Source organism: Carcharodon carcharias, chromosome 16 (assembly GCF_017639515.1).
Source record: "Carcharodon carcharias isolate sCarCar2 chromosome 16, sCarCar2.pri, whole genome shotgun sequence".
NCBI lineage: Eukaryota > Metazoa > Chordata > Chondrichthyes > Lamniformes > Lamnidae > Carcharodon > Carcharodon carcharias.
In genome coordinates, this window is record NC_054482.1 from 104,582,281 (window position 1) to 104,600,626 (window position 18,346).

General features: G+C 44.2%; 1 protein-coding gene across 2 annotated transcripts in view; it reads right to left on the bottom strand.

Moving 5' to 3' along the window:
* The window catches only part of znf326 (zinc finger protein 326), a 29,886-nt gene extending 19,260 nt beyond the window's left edge, over positions 1–10,626 (bottom strand). Inside the window, exons 1-2 of one of the 2 annotated variants that reach the window (XM_041208138.1) lie at positions 10,466–10,626; positions 2,648–2,713 (exon numbers count right to left, since the gene is read on the bottom strand). In XM_041208138.1, coding sequence (XP_041064072.1) covers positions 2,648–2,713; positions 10,466–10,577 — 178 coding nt within the window. In that variant the 5' untranslated portion in view covers positions 10,578–10,626. The remainder of the gene's footprint in view (positions 1–2,647; positions 2,714–10,465) is intronic. The other variant, XM_041208139.1, reaches the window with a different exon arrangement.
* Positions 10,627–18,346: the final 7,720 nt, after the last annotated feature.

Below are 18,346 nucleotides of genomic sequence, written 5' to 3' on the forward strand. Positions count from 1 at the left end.
TTCACATATATGTGGGACCAACTATTTATTAAGAGCAACATTTTTGAAATTTTCCTGACAGAAATTAGGAAGACTCCATTCTTAGCAGCCTAACAGAGCAATGGTTTTCTCAATGAACTGATCAAAGTTCAACCAACTACTCTTGAGGACGACAATTTTGGAATGCTTACACATATTAAAAATTCATATGGTCAACACCAAAGCAGCTCCATACACAAGATCATATTTTAACCTCTAATTCTTTCATGGGATGTGATTGTTTTTCAATCACTAATTGCCTTTGGAAGAGTTGCTCTTGGTTTACTCAGCAGAACCAACAGTTTGCAAAACACTTACCCCATTATGAACAGGAATGAGTATCCTACCTTGTAATTGGCATTGTTCTCTGAACCCAAATCACTTTCATTTTTAAAATCTGATTTTTAACACTCCAGTGGGCTAGTCTGCCTTATAGCTGATGAAAGGTCATTGACCTAAAGTATTAACTCTGTTTCTCTGTCCAGAATGGCTGCCTGACCTGATGGGTATCTCCAGCAGTTTTTGTTTTCGTTTCCGATCTCCAGCCTCTGTGATAATTTGCTTTTGCCTAATTGTTCTGTTGCCTCTACCCTAGATGAGCCCAATTTCATGGTCACAATTCGAATTTCCTACTCATATTTTAGACCACATATATGCTGCCCCCCCACCACTTTCCTCCAATCATGCCAACTTTTCCCTTGATGAATGCATTTCTCAAGTCAAGCTTATTGCAACTGAAATGTAAGACTTGACATCGATATTCTCCATGGTGAATATTTTTCTAAACCTGCAAAACCCTGAAGCAATAAGAACTAGACCTTTTGATTTTTTATCAAAAATTCACCCGCTCAAGCAGTCACAAATAATTGTACTCAACAGACTTAATCACAAATTACTGCTTAAGCTATTCATTTCAGGAAATTCATTTGCTGCTAAAAAGGGAGCCTGGGATTTACGTCCTCCAATTGTAAAACATATAGTAATTAAGGCAGAGACTCCTGTAGTCAGAAAATAAGGGATCAATGCTGCAGGACAAACTTCAAAGTTTCACATCTTCACAGGATATGATAATCATGAGGAATCCCAGGGAGATTTCAAGATATTAAATTCATTTTTCAGCTGTCTAAGAGATGTGCCCAAACTCCTGAGTTGATACTTGATTGTGCTGTACATCTAGGTTGCATTTTTCACCTGCCTATAATTTAAATTTTGCTTGCAAATCTTAACAGTGAGGAATTCCACATGCTGGATCTACAGCAGTCCTAACAAGAATAGGCAAATACCAAGTTTTCACAAGAGTAACACTGATCTTAACAGTGGTGGAAAACTGGCAGCAGTGAATGGGCTTATCCACTGCCCAATTTTTCTTCCCAATGATGTAACTGGAAAGACTTATCAGCCAGCATGTATAAAATGGTGGCCGATCCACTACTGCCAGCTAAAAGTTAAAGTCTGCCTTACTCGTGCTTTCAACCTTGTACTTAATTTTTACATCATCAAAAAGTATATTAGAGATTCATCAGTTCTTTGAGGGGTAAGCCAACTGCCAATTTTAATCCCAGCAAGTAATCTTTCAGTTTGCCTTTTTCCAATTTTCCCCAAATGCATTGGTAAAGAAATTTATTCTCTGAACGATGCACACAAACTCAAACCTTTTGTGATTTCTGTGACACCATTCACATTAGGTTTTGCAATGGAAGACTGAACACTAATCAAACTATGTGTTGCCTGAACCAATTTTGTAAACTGTAAGCAAAATATAACACAAATACACTTCAGACTTTAACACACAACACACCATAGAAACTGCGCTACAGGGTTCAACTTCTGATTTGACTTCATTATCACTACTCTACTGTCAACCTCATTAGCAGATTTTCAATTGAGTTGTATTAATCAGATGCTAACTGATATTGTATTACCAGTGCAAACTTTACAACTGCTTTGTAAAGCAAACTGCTAATGTATCTTGATCCCTGTAGTACATTTAAAAAATTGGCACAGAAATTGCAAATTGTTTGATAAGACACAGCTACTAACATCATGTATATTGGTGTAAAACAGTTTGTTTTATAAACAAAAAGAGACCCAATTTTGAGGTGGGAACTCCAAGTCATCAGTCACTAGGATTATTCCTAAATCCTCAAGTTTTGTAGCATGAAGATATCTTGCAAATATGTGAAGGGCCAGCAGCGATTTATATCCGCTGGAAGATGCTAAATTTATCACAAACTTATACAAGGAAAATCACCCAATATTTCCACTTCACCTAGGAAAACACTTCAAATCAGACAAACAGCAAAAATATTATTTATAGACTATAGAGCTTTAAATGGTGGTAAAACACTCATCAGTAGAGACTGGGATACAAGGAAAAAAATGCCTGGAATATCTTACAGCGTACTAACGACTACTAGAGTTGAGATGACCTCAAATGCTAATAACATGCATTATATAGATTTAATTTCAGATTCCCAGTAAATGCAATATTTTCCTTTTGTACTGACAAACTTAAAGATGCCTTCTGCATCACTCAAAATTGTAGAGGCAAATTAAGTGAATATTGAAGTCAAATTGCTTTCCAGATCCCCAATACTCCAATTCTGCTGTTCAGCTATTCAGATCCCACCTGATTTCCAGTTATCCCTGGTGCTCCAATTGCTGTTGCTTCCGGTGTTCAGCCATTCCGATCCACCTATGCATCAATGAAAATTCAAATCACAATATAGCCAAATCAAGGATAAATCAAAAGAAATCCCCAAAATTCTCAGACGGTTGCAGTATTGCCTTATTGAGGGTTATTTGTCTAAGTCCTCTTGGATGGAACCACTTTTCTATGATTTTTGTATTCACTGAGGTTGGTGACAAGTCTTTCAGGGTGTTAATTTTACACTGACCAGCTGCATAACATACAAGGAATGGGCTATGTTACAGCAACTTTTAGAATCAAGTGTATCTCCACTGTTAATCATATATGCATTATATAGATTTCCTGATGTTGAGGTTCTTGAACACCTTGATGAGCAAATCCACCACCTGATGTGATGCAGACCCACGAACCAGAACGGCCTAGGGTTTGTACTGCTAAGACTGTTTGCCCAACATTTGGTCTTGGGTGAGCCAGTTAAACTTTGCTCAGACTACCAATGCTACACCTTTCCATTGATTCCATTCTCCTCCCCAACCTCTATCAGGCTCCACCCAAGCCCAGCTTTCAACTGATATCCTCCAATCAAAGGCTGCCTACTTCCACTTTGAAAACATTACATGCCTCCGTTTCACTCCACCTGCTGCTTAAACTGTCATCATAAGACTCAACTATTCCAATACTTTTCATGACAAGCCTCCACTGAAAACACTGCAGCCCAGGGTGTACCCCCAGAGTTGTACACCCAGTATTGCTGAACTTGCTGACCTATTTTAGCTACTGATCCTTCAACATCTTTGATTGAACATTCTCATGCTTGTGTTTAAATCTTTTTGTTTCACCACCCCCCCATCTCTGTAATTTCACTCCATTGCTGAGCTTTGTTTTGCTCTGGTTCCTCTCCCCTTCACTATATCATGGGGAGCCATATTTTCAGCTGGCTAAGCCCTAAACTCAGATTCCCTTCCTAATTCTGTTTTACTTCCCTCTCCTTTTAAGATACTCCTTATAAAGCTTCTCCCTGAGTAAGCTTTGTTGCACCCACACACCCATTTTTTGGTTGAACAATTGTTTAAAAAATTAAGCCTTTAAACTACCTAGGAAAGTTTTTTTCCCTATATTACAGAATGCCAGGCTACAGTCTGACAACACAGAACTAGGCCCATAAATATAGAAATGCTGTTGTTGCAGCAAGTGACACAGAGATTTGCATACGCAATGAAACTAAGTGGACAAGGATTTTTCCAGAATGAACGAGTTTCCACATTTTAACATTTCAGAAAACCACTCCAGTAGGTTGGGTTCTAAGGACAAAGTCAGAACCATAAAAACCAGAAAGACCCACAAGGTTCAATTTCTAGTCTGCACCAAGTTAGCTGATATCAGTCTGCACAGTGGTTGAGACTATTGAGTCGGAAAAGGAGGGAAACATTTCCCAGATCAGCCTCAGATCTCTATCCAAGATTTCCTATTTGAAGAATATGATCACAATGCTTTGATACAGTACTTTCCTAACTCATAACAGTGACAACACTTTAAAAGTATTTCACTGGCTGTCAAGTGCTTTGGGCTGTTCTGAGACTATACAGGCTTTATGTAAACACAAGTCCTTCAATATCCTCCAGAGTAAAATAATCTGCTATCCCTATCGAGATTGATTTAGAAATAGTTGGATGAGATATCAGAGCTTGATCACCATCTTTGGAACCATATCTCAAAAGGGAGTTATCAATTTCAGGAACGAGGAAAATATGTCAATTTACAACATTGCAGCACAACCAGATAGCTAAAATACAGTCTCTATATTGAGCACTGCTTAGTGTACAATGAGCTGCAATAGACCAAAGCTATATGAACCAATTTTGGATTGCACTACCACCCATTATCTCACCAACATGTTCAGTCACACCACGGTTAGTACAGGGCTCAACTTGCAGGTCGCTGTACCAAGCAACAGCCAATTATACTCTGCTCACATTTTATATAGTGTTGCCTAATACAAGAAATCTCATCTCACATGTACAATCTGATACACAGCAAAGCTCTGGTGAGCAGGGTCTACTCTCCCTCTTCAAATATGTGCCAGAATCCGAGTACTCTATGGATCCATCTATCTGTGGATTAATTTGCATAAGAATTGTCAACAAGGCTTCAAACACTTGCAATGTGGAGATCCTGAACCAACTTGTAGTAGCGTCGAGTAAAGGTGCTAATGCTAAAAACAGATGTTGGCCAAGTCCCAGACACAATATCCACAGCACAGCAATTTCTAAAAATTTATTCTTGAGAGGCGGCTTGCTAGGCCATTTCAGAGGGGCAGTTAAAAGTCAACTGCATTACTGCGAGTGTGGAGTCACATTTAGATCACACCATGTAAGGAGGGCAGATTTCCTTCCCTAAAGAGCATTACTGAATCAGCTAGGGTTTCACACCAATGTGGACGTTTCATGCTCACAATTACTGATGGTAGTTCTTTATTCCAGTTTATCTAGTTAACTGAATTTAAATTCTCCAGCTGCAGTGGTGGGATTGAATCAATAGACAGGCTTCTGGATTCCTAGCCAGTAACCATTGCCACTGGGCTACTGCCTTTCAGCAAAATGAACACCTTTTTATAACAAGCATTTCATGTTCCTAATAAGTATATCATTGCAGTTTTCCAAGACAGCCGAGTACTCCCTGACCTAGGGCGATCACTATCATGCAACTATAGAGTGGTACCCGAAACATGTAGAATTAAAAAGTGGAATTACAAGTTTTACTTGCTCCCTTTCCAGTTCATTTCAAATGAAATTACGTACAATGTATTTATCAGAGCCTCATAACAAGCAGAACGAAAGCACCACCCTCGATGGTCACTAGATGGAGCCTGCACACCATTCTAGGAACATGCACTGAGTAATTGATTGTGAATGGACATGTAATCTCTGCAAAGTTCATGAAAATGCTCCAGTTAGAATTTTTTCATAAACTTCTGCCACCCAACTATTCTAGTGTCCGATAACCTAAAATGTTAAAAACTCACACATAAAGCATCTTTCACAAGCGCTTTACAGCCAAATGAAGCATTTTTTTGAACTGTAGTTACATTATGAAATTTACACTTCAGTTAAAGTATTTAAATTGTCAGTGTCCTACACTGATAAAAACTCTTTTTAATTTAAGATTTTCATATTGCTAAACAGTGTGACAAATTTGCTGAAATCAATCCCTCAAATGCAGTTTTGTGCAGTCATACCTTTAATTTCCAACTTCAAAGACTCAAAATAAAAGGACAAAAATCTGGGGGAAGTACTGAGAGCCAGAAATGGCTAAATACTCATCAAAACACATGATGCTAGGAAGCATCATATCTCCTTGTGCCATCTTCCCCTCTATTTAACTCTCAATGCTAATCTCCAATCAGCTCCCAGACATGGCTAACAAATTGATTTGCTGCCAAACTCTGATTGCATCCATTTAGAAAGAAATTTCAATCTCAAAAGCGGGTGATCAAAGGCACCACAGTTTCCTGGTTTTCTTCAAAGCTTACGATGCTTTCCATTGGTCCAGATGCTCACTAGAGGGTCCTCATTCAGAGGTCCCCATTTGTACATGAAAACCCCAGTTAAAAAAGTACTCAGTACAGGCAAAATTCTCTCAGTCTCAGACTGTCAACAACAACTAGCATTTACATAACACCTTTATCATCCCAAGATGCTTCACAGGATCATTACCAACCAAAATTTGACAACAAGGCAAAGAAGGGAGATTTTTAGGACAGATCATAGAGTCATAGGGATCTACAGCACAGAATAAGGCCCTTCGGCCCATTGAGTCTGCACCCATCAAACAAGTACCTAACTATTCTGTTCCCATTTTCCAGCACTAGGCCATGGCATTGCAAGTGCACATCCAAATGTTTCTTAAATATTATGAGGGTAGCTGCCTCTACTACCCTTTCAGGCAGTGAGTTCCAGATTCCAGATTCGGGTGAAAAAAATTCTTCCTCACATCCCCTCTAAACCTCCTGCCCCGTACCTTAAATCTATGCCCTCTGGTTATTGATCCCTCCACCAAGGGGAAAAGTTCTTTCCTGTCTACCCTATCCATGCCCCTCAACTTTATACATCTCAATTATGTCCTCCCTCAATCTCCTCTGCTCCAGGGAAAATAACCCCAGTCTATCCAATCTCTCCTCATAACTAAAACTCTCCAGCCCAGGCAACATCCTGGTAAATCTCCTCTGCATTTTCTCCAGTGCAATCACATCTTTCCTATAATGCAGATTCCAGAACTGCACGCAATACTCTAGCTGTGGCCTAACCAGCGGGTTATACAGTTCCAGCATAACCTCCCTGCTCTTATATTCTATGCCTCGGCTAATAAAGGCAAGTATCCCACAGGCCTTCTTAACCATCTTATCTACCTGTCCCGCTACCTTAAGGGACTGGTGGACATGCACACCAAGGTCCCTTTGATCCTCGGTACTACCCAGCGTCCTACCATTCATCGTGTATTCCTGTGCCTTGTTTGTCTTGCCCAAGTGCATCACCTCACACTTATCCGGATTAAATTCCATTTGCCACTGATCAACCCATCTATATCCTCCTGTAACCTAAGGCTATTCTCCTCACTACTTACTGCCCCACCAATTTTCGTGTCATCTGCGAACTTACTGATCAACCCTCCTACATTCAAGTCTAAATTGTTTATATATATATATATATATACCACAAACAGCAACAGACCCAACACCTAGCCCTGTGGAACCCCACTAGACACAGGAATCCAGTCACAAAAACACCCCTTGACCATCACCCTCTGCTTCCTGCCACTCAGCCAATTCTGGATCCAATTTGCTAAATTGCCTTGGATCCCATGGGCTCTTACCTTTGTATGAGGGACCTTATCAAAAGCCTTGCTGAAGTCCAAGCAGACCACGTCAAATGCATAGCCCTCATTTACACACCTGATCACCTCTTCGAAAAATTCAATCAAATTGGTCAGACATGACCTCCCCTTAACAAAACCATGCTGACTGTCCTTGATTAATGCCTCTCCAAGTATAGATTAATTCTGTCCCTCAGAATTGCTTCCAATAGTTTCCCCACCAGAGGTTAGACTGACTGGCCTGTAGTTCCCTGGTTTACCCTTCCTCCCTTTTTGAATAACGGTACCACATTGGCTGTCCTCCACTCCTCTGACACCTCTCCTGTGGCCAGAGGTATTGAAAATTATTGCCAGCGCCCCTGTCTCCTCCCTTGCCTCACTCAAGAACCTGGGATACATTTCATCCGGGCCTGGAGATTTATCTACTTTTAAGCCTGCCAGGCTGCTTAGAACCTCCTCCCTTTCTATGCTAAGTTCTTTAATTATATCACAGTCCTTCTGCCTGATTTCCATACCATGTCATTGCTCACTTGTGAACACCGACATAAAGTATTCATTTAGAACCTTACTTACGTCTTCCAGCTCCACAAATTACCACAGGATCCCACCCCCCTGCCAAGTTAGTTTAAACCCTCCCCAAAAGTACTAGCAAACCTCCCCGCAAGGATGTTGGTCCCATTCCGGTTCAGGTACAACCCATCCGCTTTGTACAAGTCCCACCACCCCCAGAAAAGCTCCCAATGTCTCAGAAATCTAAAGCCCTCCCTCTTGCACCGTCTCTCCAGTCACGCATTCATCTGGACTAACCTATTTCTATACTCACTAGCACGTGGCACTGGAAGTAATCCAGAGATTACTACCTTTGGGGTCCTTTTTTTAATCTGTTTTCTAGCTCCCTAAATTCTGCTTGCAGGACCTCATCCCTCTTTCTACCTATGTCGTTGGTGGCAACATGTACCACGGTCTCTGTCTGTTTTCCCACCCCCTTTAGAATGACCTATATAGCCATTCAGTGACATCCTTGACCCTGGCACCAGGGAGGCAACATACCATCCTGGAGTCATGTCTACGGCCGCAGAAACACCTGTCTGTCCCCCTTACTATCAAGTCTCCTGCCACTATTGCTCTTCCCCTCTTTTTTCTCCACCCCCCCCCCCCCACCCCCACCATCCCCACCGTGCAGCTGAGCCAGTCACAATGCCATGAGCATGGCTGCACTCCTCAGAGGAACCGCCACTCTCACCGTTTTCTAACACAGAAAAATGGTTCTCGAGCAAGGTGACCAAAGGTTTGCTCAAAGGTGTCGATCTTAAAGGAGAGGGAGGTGAGAGTATTAGGGATGTAATTCAAGAGTTTATGGCCTAGGTAGCTGAAGACATGGCTGCTAACAGTGTAACAATGATAATCAGACTAAGCGAGGCCAGAATTAGAAGAGGAGGGATCTTGAAGGGAATTAATGCTAGAAGAATGTAAGAGGGAAGGAGTGTTGGCAGGATTTGAAAATCAATGTGAATTTTAAAATTGATGCATTGCTGTACCAGGAACAAAGGGTAGATAGCAAGCAGAGGAATGACAACTGAGCAGGACTTGGTGAGAGTTAGGAAACAGGCCAATTCAGTTGTTCAGATTTATGCAGATTGGTCAGAACAGCACTGAAATAGTCAAGTCTAAGGTAAGCTGTAGATGACAGTTGCAGCAGATGAGTTGATGCAGGGGTTATTTTTAACAAATATTTAGGAAATACGATGAAGAATCAATTGTGACCCTGGTATTCAAAATTGACTTCTGGGATATGGACTGATTACATGAATCAGAGGCTGATTTTTTTTAAGCCTATTTATTTCACAAAAAAAATCAAGCTCCCATTTTTGGTTCAGCATTTCATATACTACACCCAGGCAAAACCAATACAACGCTGGGCAGAATCCCCAATTAGTCTACCTATTTATGTTATGGCAATCTTTTAATCACACGTAAGCCAGAATTGAACATCGTGTTTAACAAAGCATCACATGTTTTAAAAGGCAGTTAAACAATTGAAAGAGTTTGAAATGTAATTGAGCTAGGAATGCCACCCGAATCTTCAATCTACATTTCTAGCCATTTGCGTTTGATTTTATAACGAAATAAAGCTCAACTGTGCAATTAAACAACCAACTGAAATTCGTTTACTGATTAAAAACCCACAACCAGACGCTGAATTGCATCGCCTTTTCCAGAGAGAGGGGCCCCCACAATGGAAATAAACCAAACAAAAGAAACCCGATAGAATTATTAAATGCATCCAGATTGCGGCATTAAAATATATAAAGGCGGCCGTGTTTAATGCGGTGGATGTAATTTGGGGGAAGGGTGTCGGCTGGATTCCGGTTGGGAATTGGTTTCTCTGCAGCGCGGGAGCCGAGGAGCCGCCAACAACAGCTCACAAAATGGCTGCCGACCATCCGGGCCGAGGGATGGAGGGAGGGGGGGGGGGGGGGTTTAAATATCCACCTTTCCTGCCATTGTTTCCCACATTGTGGATTGTTTAAACACACAAGGGGACAGGGTCGGGGGTAGGAAGTGGCTCCACTTCCCGGGCAGACGGAGCGGCCTCGCCCCCCCCCCCCCCACCCACCCACCCCCTCTCTCTCTCTCTCCCCCCGCCCCCGCTGCAATCGCCACGGCCGCCATTTTAAACAAACGGGGTGCCGGCCTGGAACGGGCGCCCGCACCGCCCGCCGCCCCCCCCGGGGAAGAGGGGATCCGTTCCACGGGCTTGCCCGCCCGGCCCCCGTTCACGCCCAAGGGCCGGTTGACCGGGGATGTCGATGTTGAGGCCTCCCCCCCACCCCAACCCGGCGCCTAGGAAACGCAGCCACAAACAACAAGGGGCAGAAAGTGGCCGTGCCGGCGCCCCCCCCCCCCCCCCCCCCACCCGTCTCCTACCTCGTAGGCTCTCCGACTCTGTGGAGCCCCAGGCCCGGCTCGACCCTCTCAATCCCTCCGTTTCGTTGACTCCCCAACCCCGGCTCGCTCCTCTCAGGCCGTCCATGTCCATCCGCCTCGTTACCACGGCCCCGCGGTGTGCCGCACTCTCCCTTCCCCCGGCCCCGCGGTGTCCCGCTCTCTCCCTTCCCCCGGCCCCGCGGTGTCCCGCCCTCTCCCTTCCCCCGGCCCCGCGGTGTCCCGCCCTCTCCCTTCCCCCGGCCCCGCGGTGTGCCGCCCTCTCCCTTCCCCCGGCCCCGCGGTGTCGCGCCCTCTCCCTTCCCCCGGCCCCGCGGTGTCGCGCCCTCTCCCTTCCCCCGGCCCCGCGGTGTCGCGCCCTCTCCCTTCCCCCGGCCCCGCGGTGTCCCGCCCTCTCCCTTCCCCCGGCCCCGCGGTGTCCCGCCCTCTCCCTTCCCCCCGGTCCCGCGGTGTGTTACTGAGAATTGTTACAGTGCAGCAGGAGGCCATTCGGTCCATCGTGTCTGTACTGGCTCTCTGAGCATTTTAACCTAGGGCCAATCTCCTGCCTTTTCCCTGTAACCCTGCACATTGTTTCTATTTAAATTATCATCCAATGCCCTCATGAATGCCTCGATTGAACCTGCCTCCACCACACTTCCAGGCTGCGCATTCCAAACTCTAAATACTCAGTGTGTGAAAAGTTGTTTCTCACATCACATTTACTTCTGTTGCAAACTATTTTAAAACTGTGCCCTCTGGTTTTCGATCCATTTACGAGCAGGAACAGTTTCTCCCTATTTACTCTGTCCAGACCCCTCATGATTTTGAAAACTTCTATCAAGTCTCCTCTTAGCCTTCTCCTCTCCAAGGAAAACAGTCCCAACTTCTCCAATATTTCCGCATAACTGAAGTGTCTCATCCCTGGAACCATTCTTGTAAACCTCTTCTGCAATCTCTCCAATGCATTCACATCCTTCCTATAGTGTGGTGCCCACTCTTGCCCCACTCCACCCCGCGTTGTCTCACAGTCACTGCCCCCAAACTTTCATTATCTAACTAAACTAACCTCTTGCCCCATCATCACTAACATCCACCTCACAGAAAACATCCATTCAAATATTGTTCTAGGATTTTGTTTTCATCCTTTGTCTGTTACCATTTAATATTAATTGTTGTTTTAACTTATTGCTAGCAAGAATGTTACACCATCAGTATTGCTTATCCAGGCTTTTCCTATCATCGTGGTTCAATTCCTGTACAGTATCAGTACACAGGTGATCAACTGTCCTGTATTTTAAGGGATTGTCCCATATTTTGACTGTCCCATGCAGGGTGAGCAATTCTCGTGGAGAAAGAGGGAGAGCCTTCCATAGGGACTTGATGAGCAGCTGCAGGGGTGATGCCAGAGCTGTGACAGCGCTCAAGCTGGAGAGTGGGTACTGCCTGTTGCCTCATATTTCTAGGACAGCCTGTGGGAAACTGAGCCAGGGAGTTGAGTGATTTAAGCATGCTGCAAGTCCGTGAGTCGACCAGCAAAACTAATATATTAAACATCTGTGTTAGGTCCAATATAAAATTGTTTTGAATCTGATTTTCTACTCCTTTAAACCCCCTCAAATTGGTCACCAGCACCACCCCTCCCCACCCCCATCCCCCCTCCCTTTCCTGGTCCATTAGTCATAGTGCCTCTTATTTCATAACAGTTGGTCACCCCAGAGAAAAACCTAATTGTGTTGGTCTAAACACAACAGAAAGTCACTTTATGCCCCATTTTCAAAAGAAAACCAATTCTTGGTCAGTATCATAAAAGCAAAATACAGCAGATGCTGAAAATCTGAAACAAAAACAGAAAATGCTGGAAAAATTCAGGAGGTCTAACAGCATCTGTGGAGAGAAAAACAGAGCCAACGTTTCGAGTCATATGACCTTTCTTCAGAGCTAAAAAGCTCTTTTTTAAGCTATGAAGAAGAGTCATACGGACTCGAAATGTTGACTCTGTTTTTTTCTCCACAGATGCTGTTAGACTTGCTGAGTTTTTCCAGCATTTTCTGTTTTTGTTCTTGGTCAGTATCATTCACTGGGATTGGGAATCATTAGTTTTTTTTTTGTGATTTTCATATCTGTCTCCCAAAAATATACACAGTTCCCCAAGTAGATGAGAACATTGCATATGCCGTAAATAATCTTCCAAAGTTTCTAGATGATCTGGGAGCCATTTGTTATATTACTCATAAAAAGCTAGGAACTAGTTGTAATGTGAATATATATTCCGGGATGCCACATTGACAGTCACACTGCTGTGTAGTGCAACAATGTGTCAGACCACCATGCCTGTTGGGAGCTGAAAGAAATAAACGCTGGAGCTTCATTAGGTATGAGTCTAAATTGTGATTATTTCTCATTTATGGGGATCAGAAAACATAACATGCGGGCAGCGGGATGTCTACGAGTCAAACCCCAAACATTTTTAGCGAATTTAATGCAGAATTAGATTGAAAAATCAACCTGAATTAGTAAAGAGACAAACTGAATTGTTCAAAAATGAAACACGGTCATCGCCACAGCAATGAATGCACAGCTCCATTCCATGATGAATTGGGAGGCTGATGTCATAGAGGTTTAAGTTTAAATAAAAGTGCAGACTGACATTCAATGGTTGTTTTAAAAGGCACGAGTGAAGAGGAAAAGGTCAGCTACATCCTTTGTGGGCAGGAAAGGGATAAGTTGGTTTAACAGCTGGGAGCTAAGTGAAGGTGACAGCAAAAACCCAGACAAAGTTCTTGAAAAATTCACACACACCTCCAGCCACAAATCATTGGGTCTACTAATATGAATTTCCAGGCTAGAGGCAGGAATCAGGTGTGTCCGTTGATAATATCATAAAAAGATTGAAAATTTACATTTTATGGCAGCGTTTAAGGACACAGATGAAAGGCTGCTTAATCTGCTCATTTGGGGCCCTGTACCCCCTGAAGTACAACATGATTTGGCCAAGCTCACAATATTGCTGGCTGTACACACAGCCAGAGTATATGATGCCACATTTAGAAAGATGAAGACCTTGATTGTCTTATCTGACTTGCCATAGTCATGTGACTCTGCCATGAGGCACTGCCTGCAGGCAACCATCTTACATTCAGCTCAATAAAGACATTCCACTAGAAAGACTATAGACTTTAAGCTCATAACATGGTGTCAGGGGTAGAGCTGAAATTGAGTTTTAAAAAGCTGGAAGATGAGCCACAACCACTGAAAGAGGAACACAGAAATGTTCCAACCTGCTAAAAGCTGCTGTAAAAGAAACACAGGCAAGGATAAGCTAATAACACAAGCTGAAGGCTGCAACTAAAATACCTGGTGAGACAAAAATGGCTGCAAATTTTCCTCTCCCAGCTCCTGTCAAAATGAAAGCAGATATGCGACAAAACTGGCAACTTTTTCCACAGGCAATGGCAAAACTATACTATGAGATTGCGACAGGTTTAATTAATGAGCCAGAGCCAGTTTGAATAGCAACACTTCTAACACTGCTGTATTCCACCCTAAATTTATCCACAGAACAGAAAATACAGACTGAAGAAATTTTGAAAGCCTTGAAGGCATGCTTTGAACCCCAAGTGAATGTAACTTATGAACGATATGTGTCCAACATTAGGGATCAAGGTGAAAAAGAATCCATTGATCAGTATGTGATTGCAGTAACACAGCTCACAGAATCATGTGAATTCAGGCAACTAAACGATGATCTCATTAAAGGTAGAATTGTCTTAACCATAAGAGATCTGACAGTGAGAGAAAGTCTACTGAGAGAGGAGAAACTTACTCTCAAGAAAGCGATAGAAGTGTGCAGAAACGCGGAGGTTATAAAATGTCAGCTAGAGCACACGTGTGGCAGGACAGACCAGGAGATACTTTACGCTGAGAGGCATTCCAGGCCGAAAGAGCATAACAATCGCAGAGAAAGGCAGGATGCAAATATTGTGGAGGACATCATACAAAGGAAATGAAGGATTTTACCCAGCGTGGGGAAAGCAGTGTTTTAACTGCAAGAAGCCAACTCGTTTCACACACAAGTGTTTGGCTAGAGAGAAGCAAAACAAGCCTGTACAACTGGCCACTGAGAGATATCAGCAGAACAGTCTGATGAAGCACTATACACCATATAACAGGTTGGTTCTGTCAGGTCTATAGGTGATAAATGGTTTGTGGAATGATAACCGCAGAAGGAGAGCATCCAGCGAACAAGAAATGTTAGATAGACACTGGTGCGTCATGAAACATCGTGACTGTCACAGACCTGTGCAATGTGGTTCAACATGGCAATTCAAAAATGAAGCACTTGAAAGTAAGGTTGAGGCTATATGATGGTATGATACTCATACCAAGAGAACAAATTAATCTGACAGCCCAATGCAATGACAAGAATGAAGATCTGGAGTTCCAGATCATAGACAGTAAGCAACAGCCACTCATCTCAGCCAGAGCAAGTCTAGAGCTTGAACTGGTAACCCTAAACATGCCAACAGAGATTTACAACATGTCACAACACACTAATACATTGACTGCTGAACAGATCCTAGACGAGTACAAAGATATGTTTACAGGGTTTGGATATCATCTTGATGTAGATGAGAGTGTAAGACCAATTCAGCATCTACTGAGAAGAGTTCCAGCCGCCCTCAAGTCAAGCCCAAAAAACAAGATAGAAGAGCTGGAAAAGGATGGAGTACTCAAGAAAGTGACAATGCCTACAGACTGGATTAGCAGCATGGTAGCAGTGAAACAACCTGGAAAGCTGAGAGTACACTTAGACCCAAAGGATCTAAATAAAGATCTCATGACTTCATGTCATCTCACCGCCAGTTTTGCCACAACTTGCCAAGGCAAAGATCTTTACTACCATAGATGCAAAGGATGGTTGCTGGCATCTGAAGCTGGATCAGCAGCTTTCTAACTACATTCTGGGTGCCTTTTGGGAGATACAGATAGTTGTGCATGCTTTTTGTAGGATAGTCAGTGATCTTCCCAGAGTGGAATTTATAGTGGTTGATCTACTAGTCTATGGATGTGGAGATACAATGGAAGAAGCTATAGTCGGCCATGATCAGAATTTAATATGACTGTTAGAGAGAGCTTGCCGGCTGAACCTGAAGCTGAACAAGAAAAAATTGCAATAGAAGATGCCTGCAGTCAAGTACATAGGTCATATACTGACAGCAAAAGGTCGCCGCCCAGATTCTGTCAAGGTGAGAGCTGTAGCAACGATGCAGTGACCAACAGATGTGAAAGCAGTGCCACAATTTGTTGGATTCATGAACTGTTTAGTAAAATTTTTGCCTAATTTGTCGTTGGAGTATGAACCATTAGGCAAGTTCACTACCAAGGATGTGCAGTAGTATTGGGGCATAGAACAAGAAGCAGCATTCACTAAAATCAAACAACTAGTGATGACAATGTCAGTCCTGAAGGCATCAGTGATGAAGTCACCTTGCAGTGTGGCGTCAGTGAGACTTGGAGCAACCTTAATGCAGCAAGGACAACCAGTCACATTTGCATCCTAAGCTCAGATCGAGAAACAGAGCCTTGCTATTGATTTTGTGAACATTTTCATCAATACCTACTTGGGAAAGTCAAAGTGCCAGTGGAGTCCAACCACAAGCCACTTCAAAGCATTTTTCCCAAACCGCTACTATCTGCTCCAAAGCGTCTGCAAAGAATATTACTTTGTTTACAGAGATATCATCTGGACAGGACGTAAAAGCAAGAGGAACAGATGTATGTTGCTGACATGCTGTCAAGAGCAGCACTCCATGAAGAATATTGAGGGTGCTACAACAGAATGTGAAATATTCCAGATGCAACATGAGGTAGCAATTCGACATGCTCTGGAAGATATCAACCCAGCAAAGATATTGGATGGAATCATCCAAAATTTGTACTGTGCAGTAGCAGGCAGGAAAAAGAATGTTTACCCACCGGCCACAATGGCGGCTTTTCTCACCATATCATCCCAATCCTGCCTCACTAGTCATGCATTCCCAGGACACACGCCGTTTTGATGACGGGTGGGCTTTCATTCGCCCGCCGCACCATCACCTCCGCACTTTCTCATGCTGCACGCCATATTTAAAGTGCAGCCACGCACACACCTCACAGTGCTTTCAGCCCAGGATTGCTGCACAGAAAACATGGCCCTGAAAGGCAAAAAGACTGCACCCCCCCCTGATTTAGGCATGTGTCCCTGGAATGCCTTATGGATGCTGTGATGTCCTCTAACCCCTGCTTTGACCGCAGGAGAGGCAACAACATCACCAATCTGGCTTTGGAGGCAGTGGCAGCGATGGTCAGTGCCAGTGCCCTGCGAAAAAGGACAGTCACCCAACGCCAAAAGAGAATGAATGACCTCCTCTGTTCTGCCAGGGTAAGTCACTCTTCTCATCACCCTCAACTCACACACAGTCACAAACCTATCACGCATCCACAGGGATCTCAGACATTGTCAGTTCAAGAAACATCACTTTTCACTCTCTCACACACATCTTCATTGTCCTCATCCTGTCCATGGCACCACTCACACACACACACACATGCCAGGCATACTTATCATCTAGTCTGGCAGGCACCCTACTTACACTCTTTCTACCTGTATTCATGCAGGACAAGCTGGCACACAACAAGAGAGAGAGGTTGCAGACTGCTGGAGGAATGCCTGAAATCAAGGTTCTAACAGACTTGAAAATAAAGTCATCCAGCTGGCCAGTGATGATCTGGACCAGTCCTGTGCTGACAGTGAGGTCGGTGGTGGTCTACCAAGTGAGGATCCAGCAGTGCAATATCCGTCAGACAACCAGGCCGTGAATGATGTGTCCTGTTTCATAGGCCACTGCCATGCACTAATTATCTCTCCTTGCTTTCGCAGGCACATCTGGGAAGCAGCTGAGGGAGTCCAAGACCCAGGTCCTCAACAGCCTAAAGGCACCTCAGAAGAGGAATCTGCTGAAACTCCAATTGAGGACCCATCACAGCGCTCACCCACACCCTTTGCCCGCGCAGAGACACACACTTCAGTGGGACCTAGTTCTAGAGTGCCCTGGGGGGGTCACAATCTGATGAGCACATCGTACTGTCTGATCCACAGCAGGTGGCGACAGGGACTTTCCAGGTTTCCAGCACTTGGAGGACTGCTCCACAGCCAGAAATCTACTGAGTCCTAGTCAAATGACGAGCCTCTGGACTCAGTCATACCACAGTTGCTGCAAAGCTGCGAAGGCAGCTTGGGAACGTCAGAAAGGATGTCCGCTGCACTCCTCAGATTGCAAGACATGATGGATAGTGGCAGCATGCCAACGCACCAAGTTCAAAACTGGTAGGATGGTGGCTGCCATGGAGACTTTGGTCTAGGGCATTGGTCCTGTGCTGCTGCATGGGCTGAACGCATTGCTGACACCATAGCTGGCCTCTGATAGTGTCAACACAAGACGGGTGTGGGGCAGCTCGATCTCACTCCAGCTTCCCCTTCTTCTCAAGGAGTCAGCCAGGGGCCCTTGGGCAGCCATAGGGACAAGGGTCAGCAGGTGCACACCCTGGGTCCATCCACCATGTGACTCTGGAGTGTCCGGCCCATCCAAATCCCCTCTTCTTGTGATCTCCGCAGCTGCAGTTCCACAGCCCGAGGAGGATGCCACTGCCACACACAGCAGGACCCTAAAAGCAGGCTGGGGCCCTCCAGGTCTCGGCCCTCCAGAGGGCGCCCGTCAAAGTCAGCACAGACAGTAGCAGTCAGCAGGCTGAATCCACCTCCGCTGTGGATGTCTGGGAGCACCAAGATGTAGCAGGGCAGGGTTTAGAAGGTTAAGAAGACGTAGTTACATAATCTGAGCA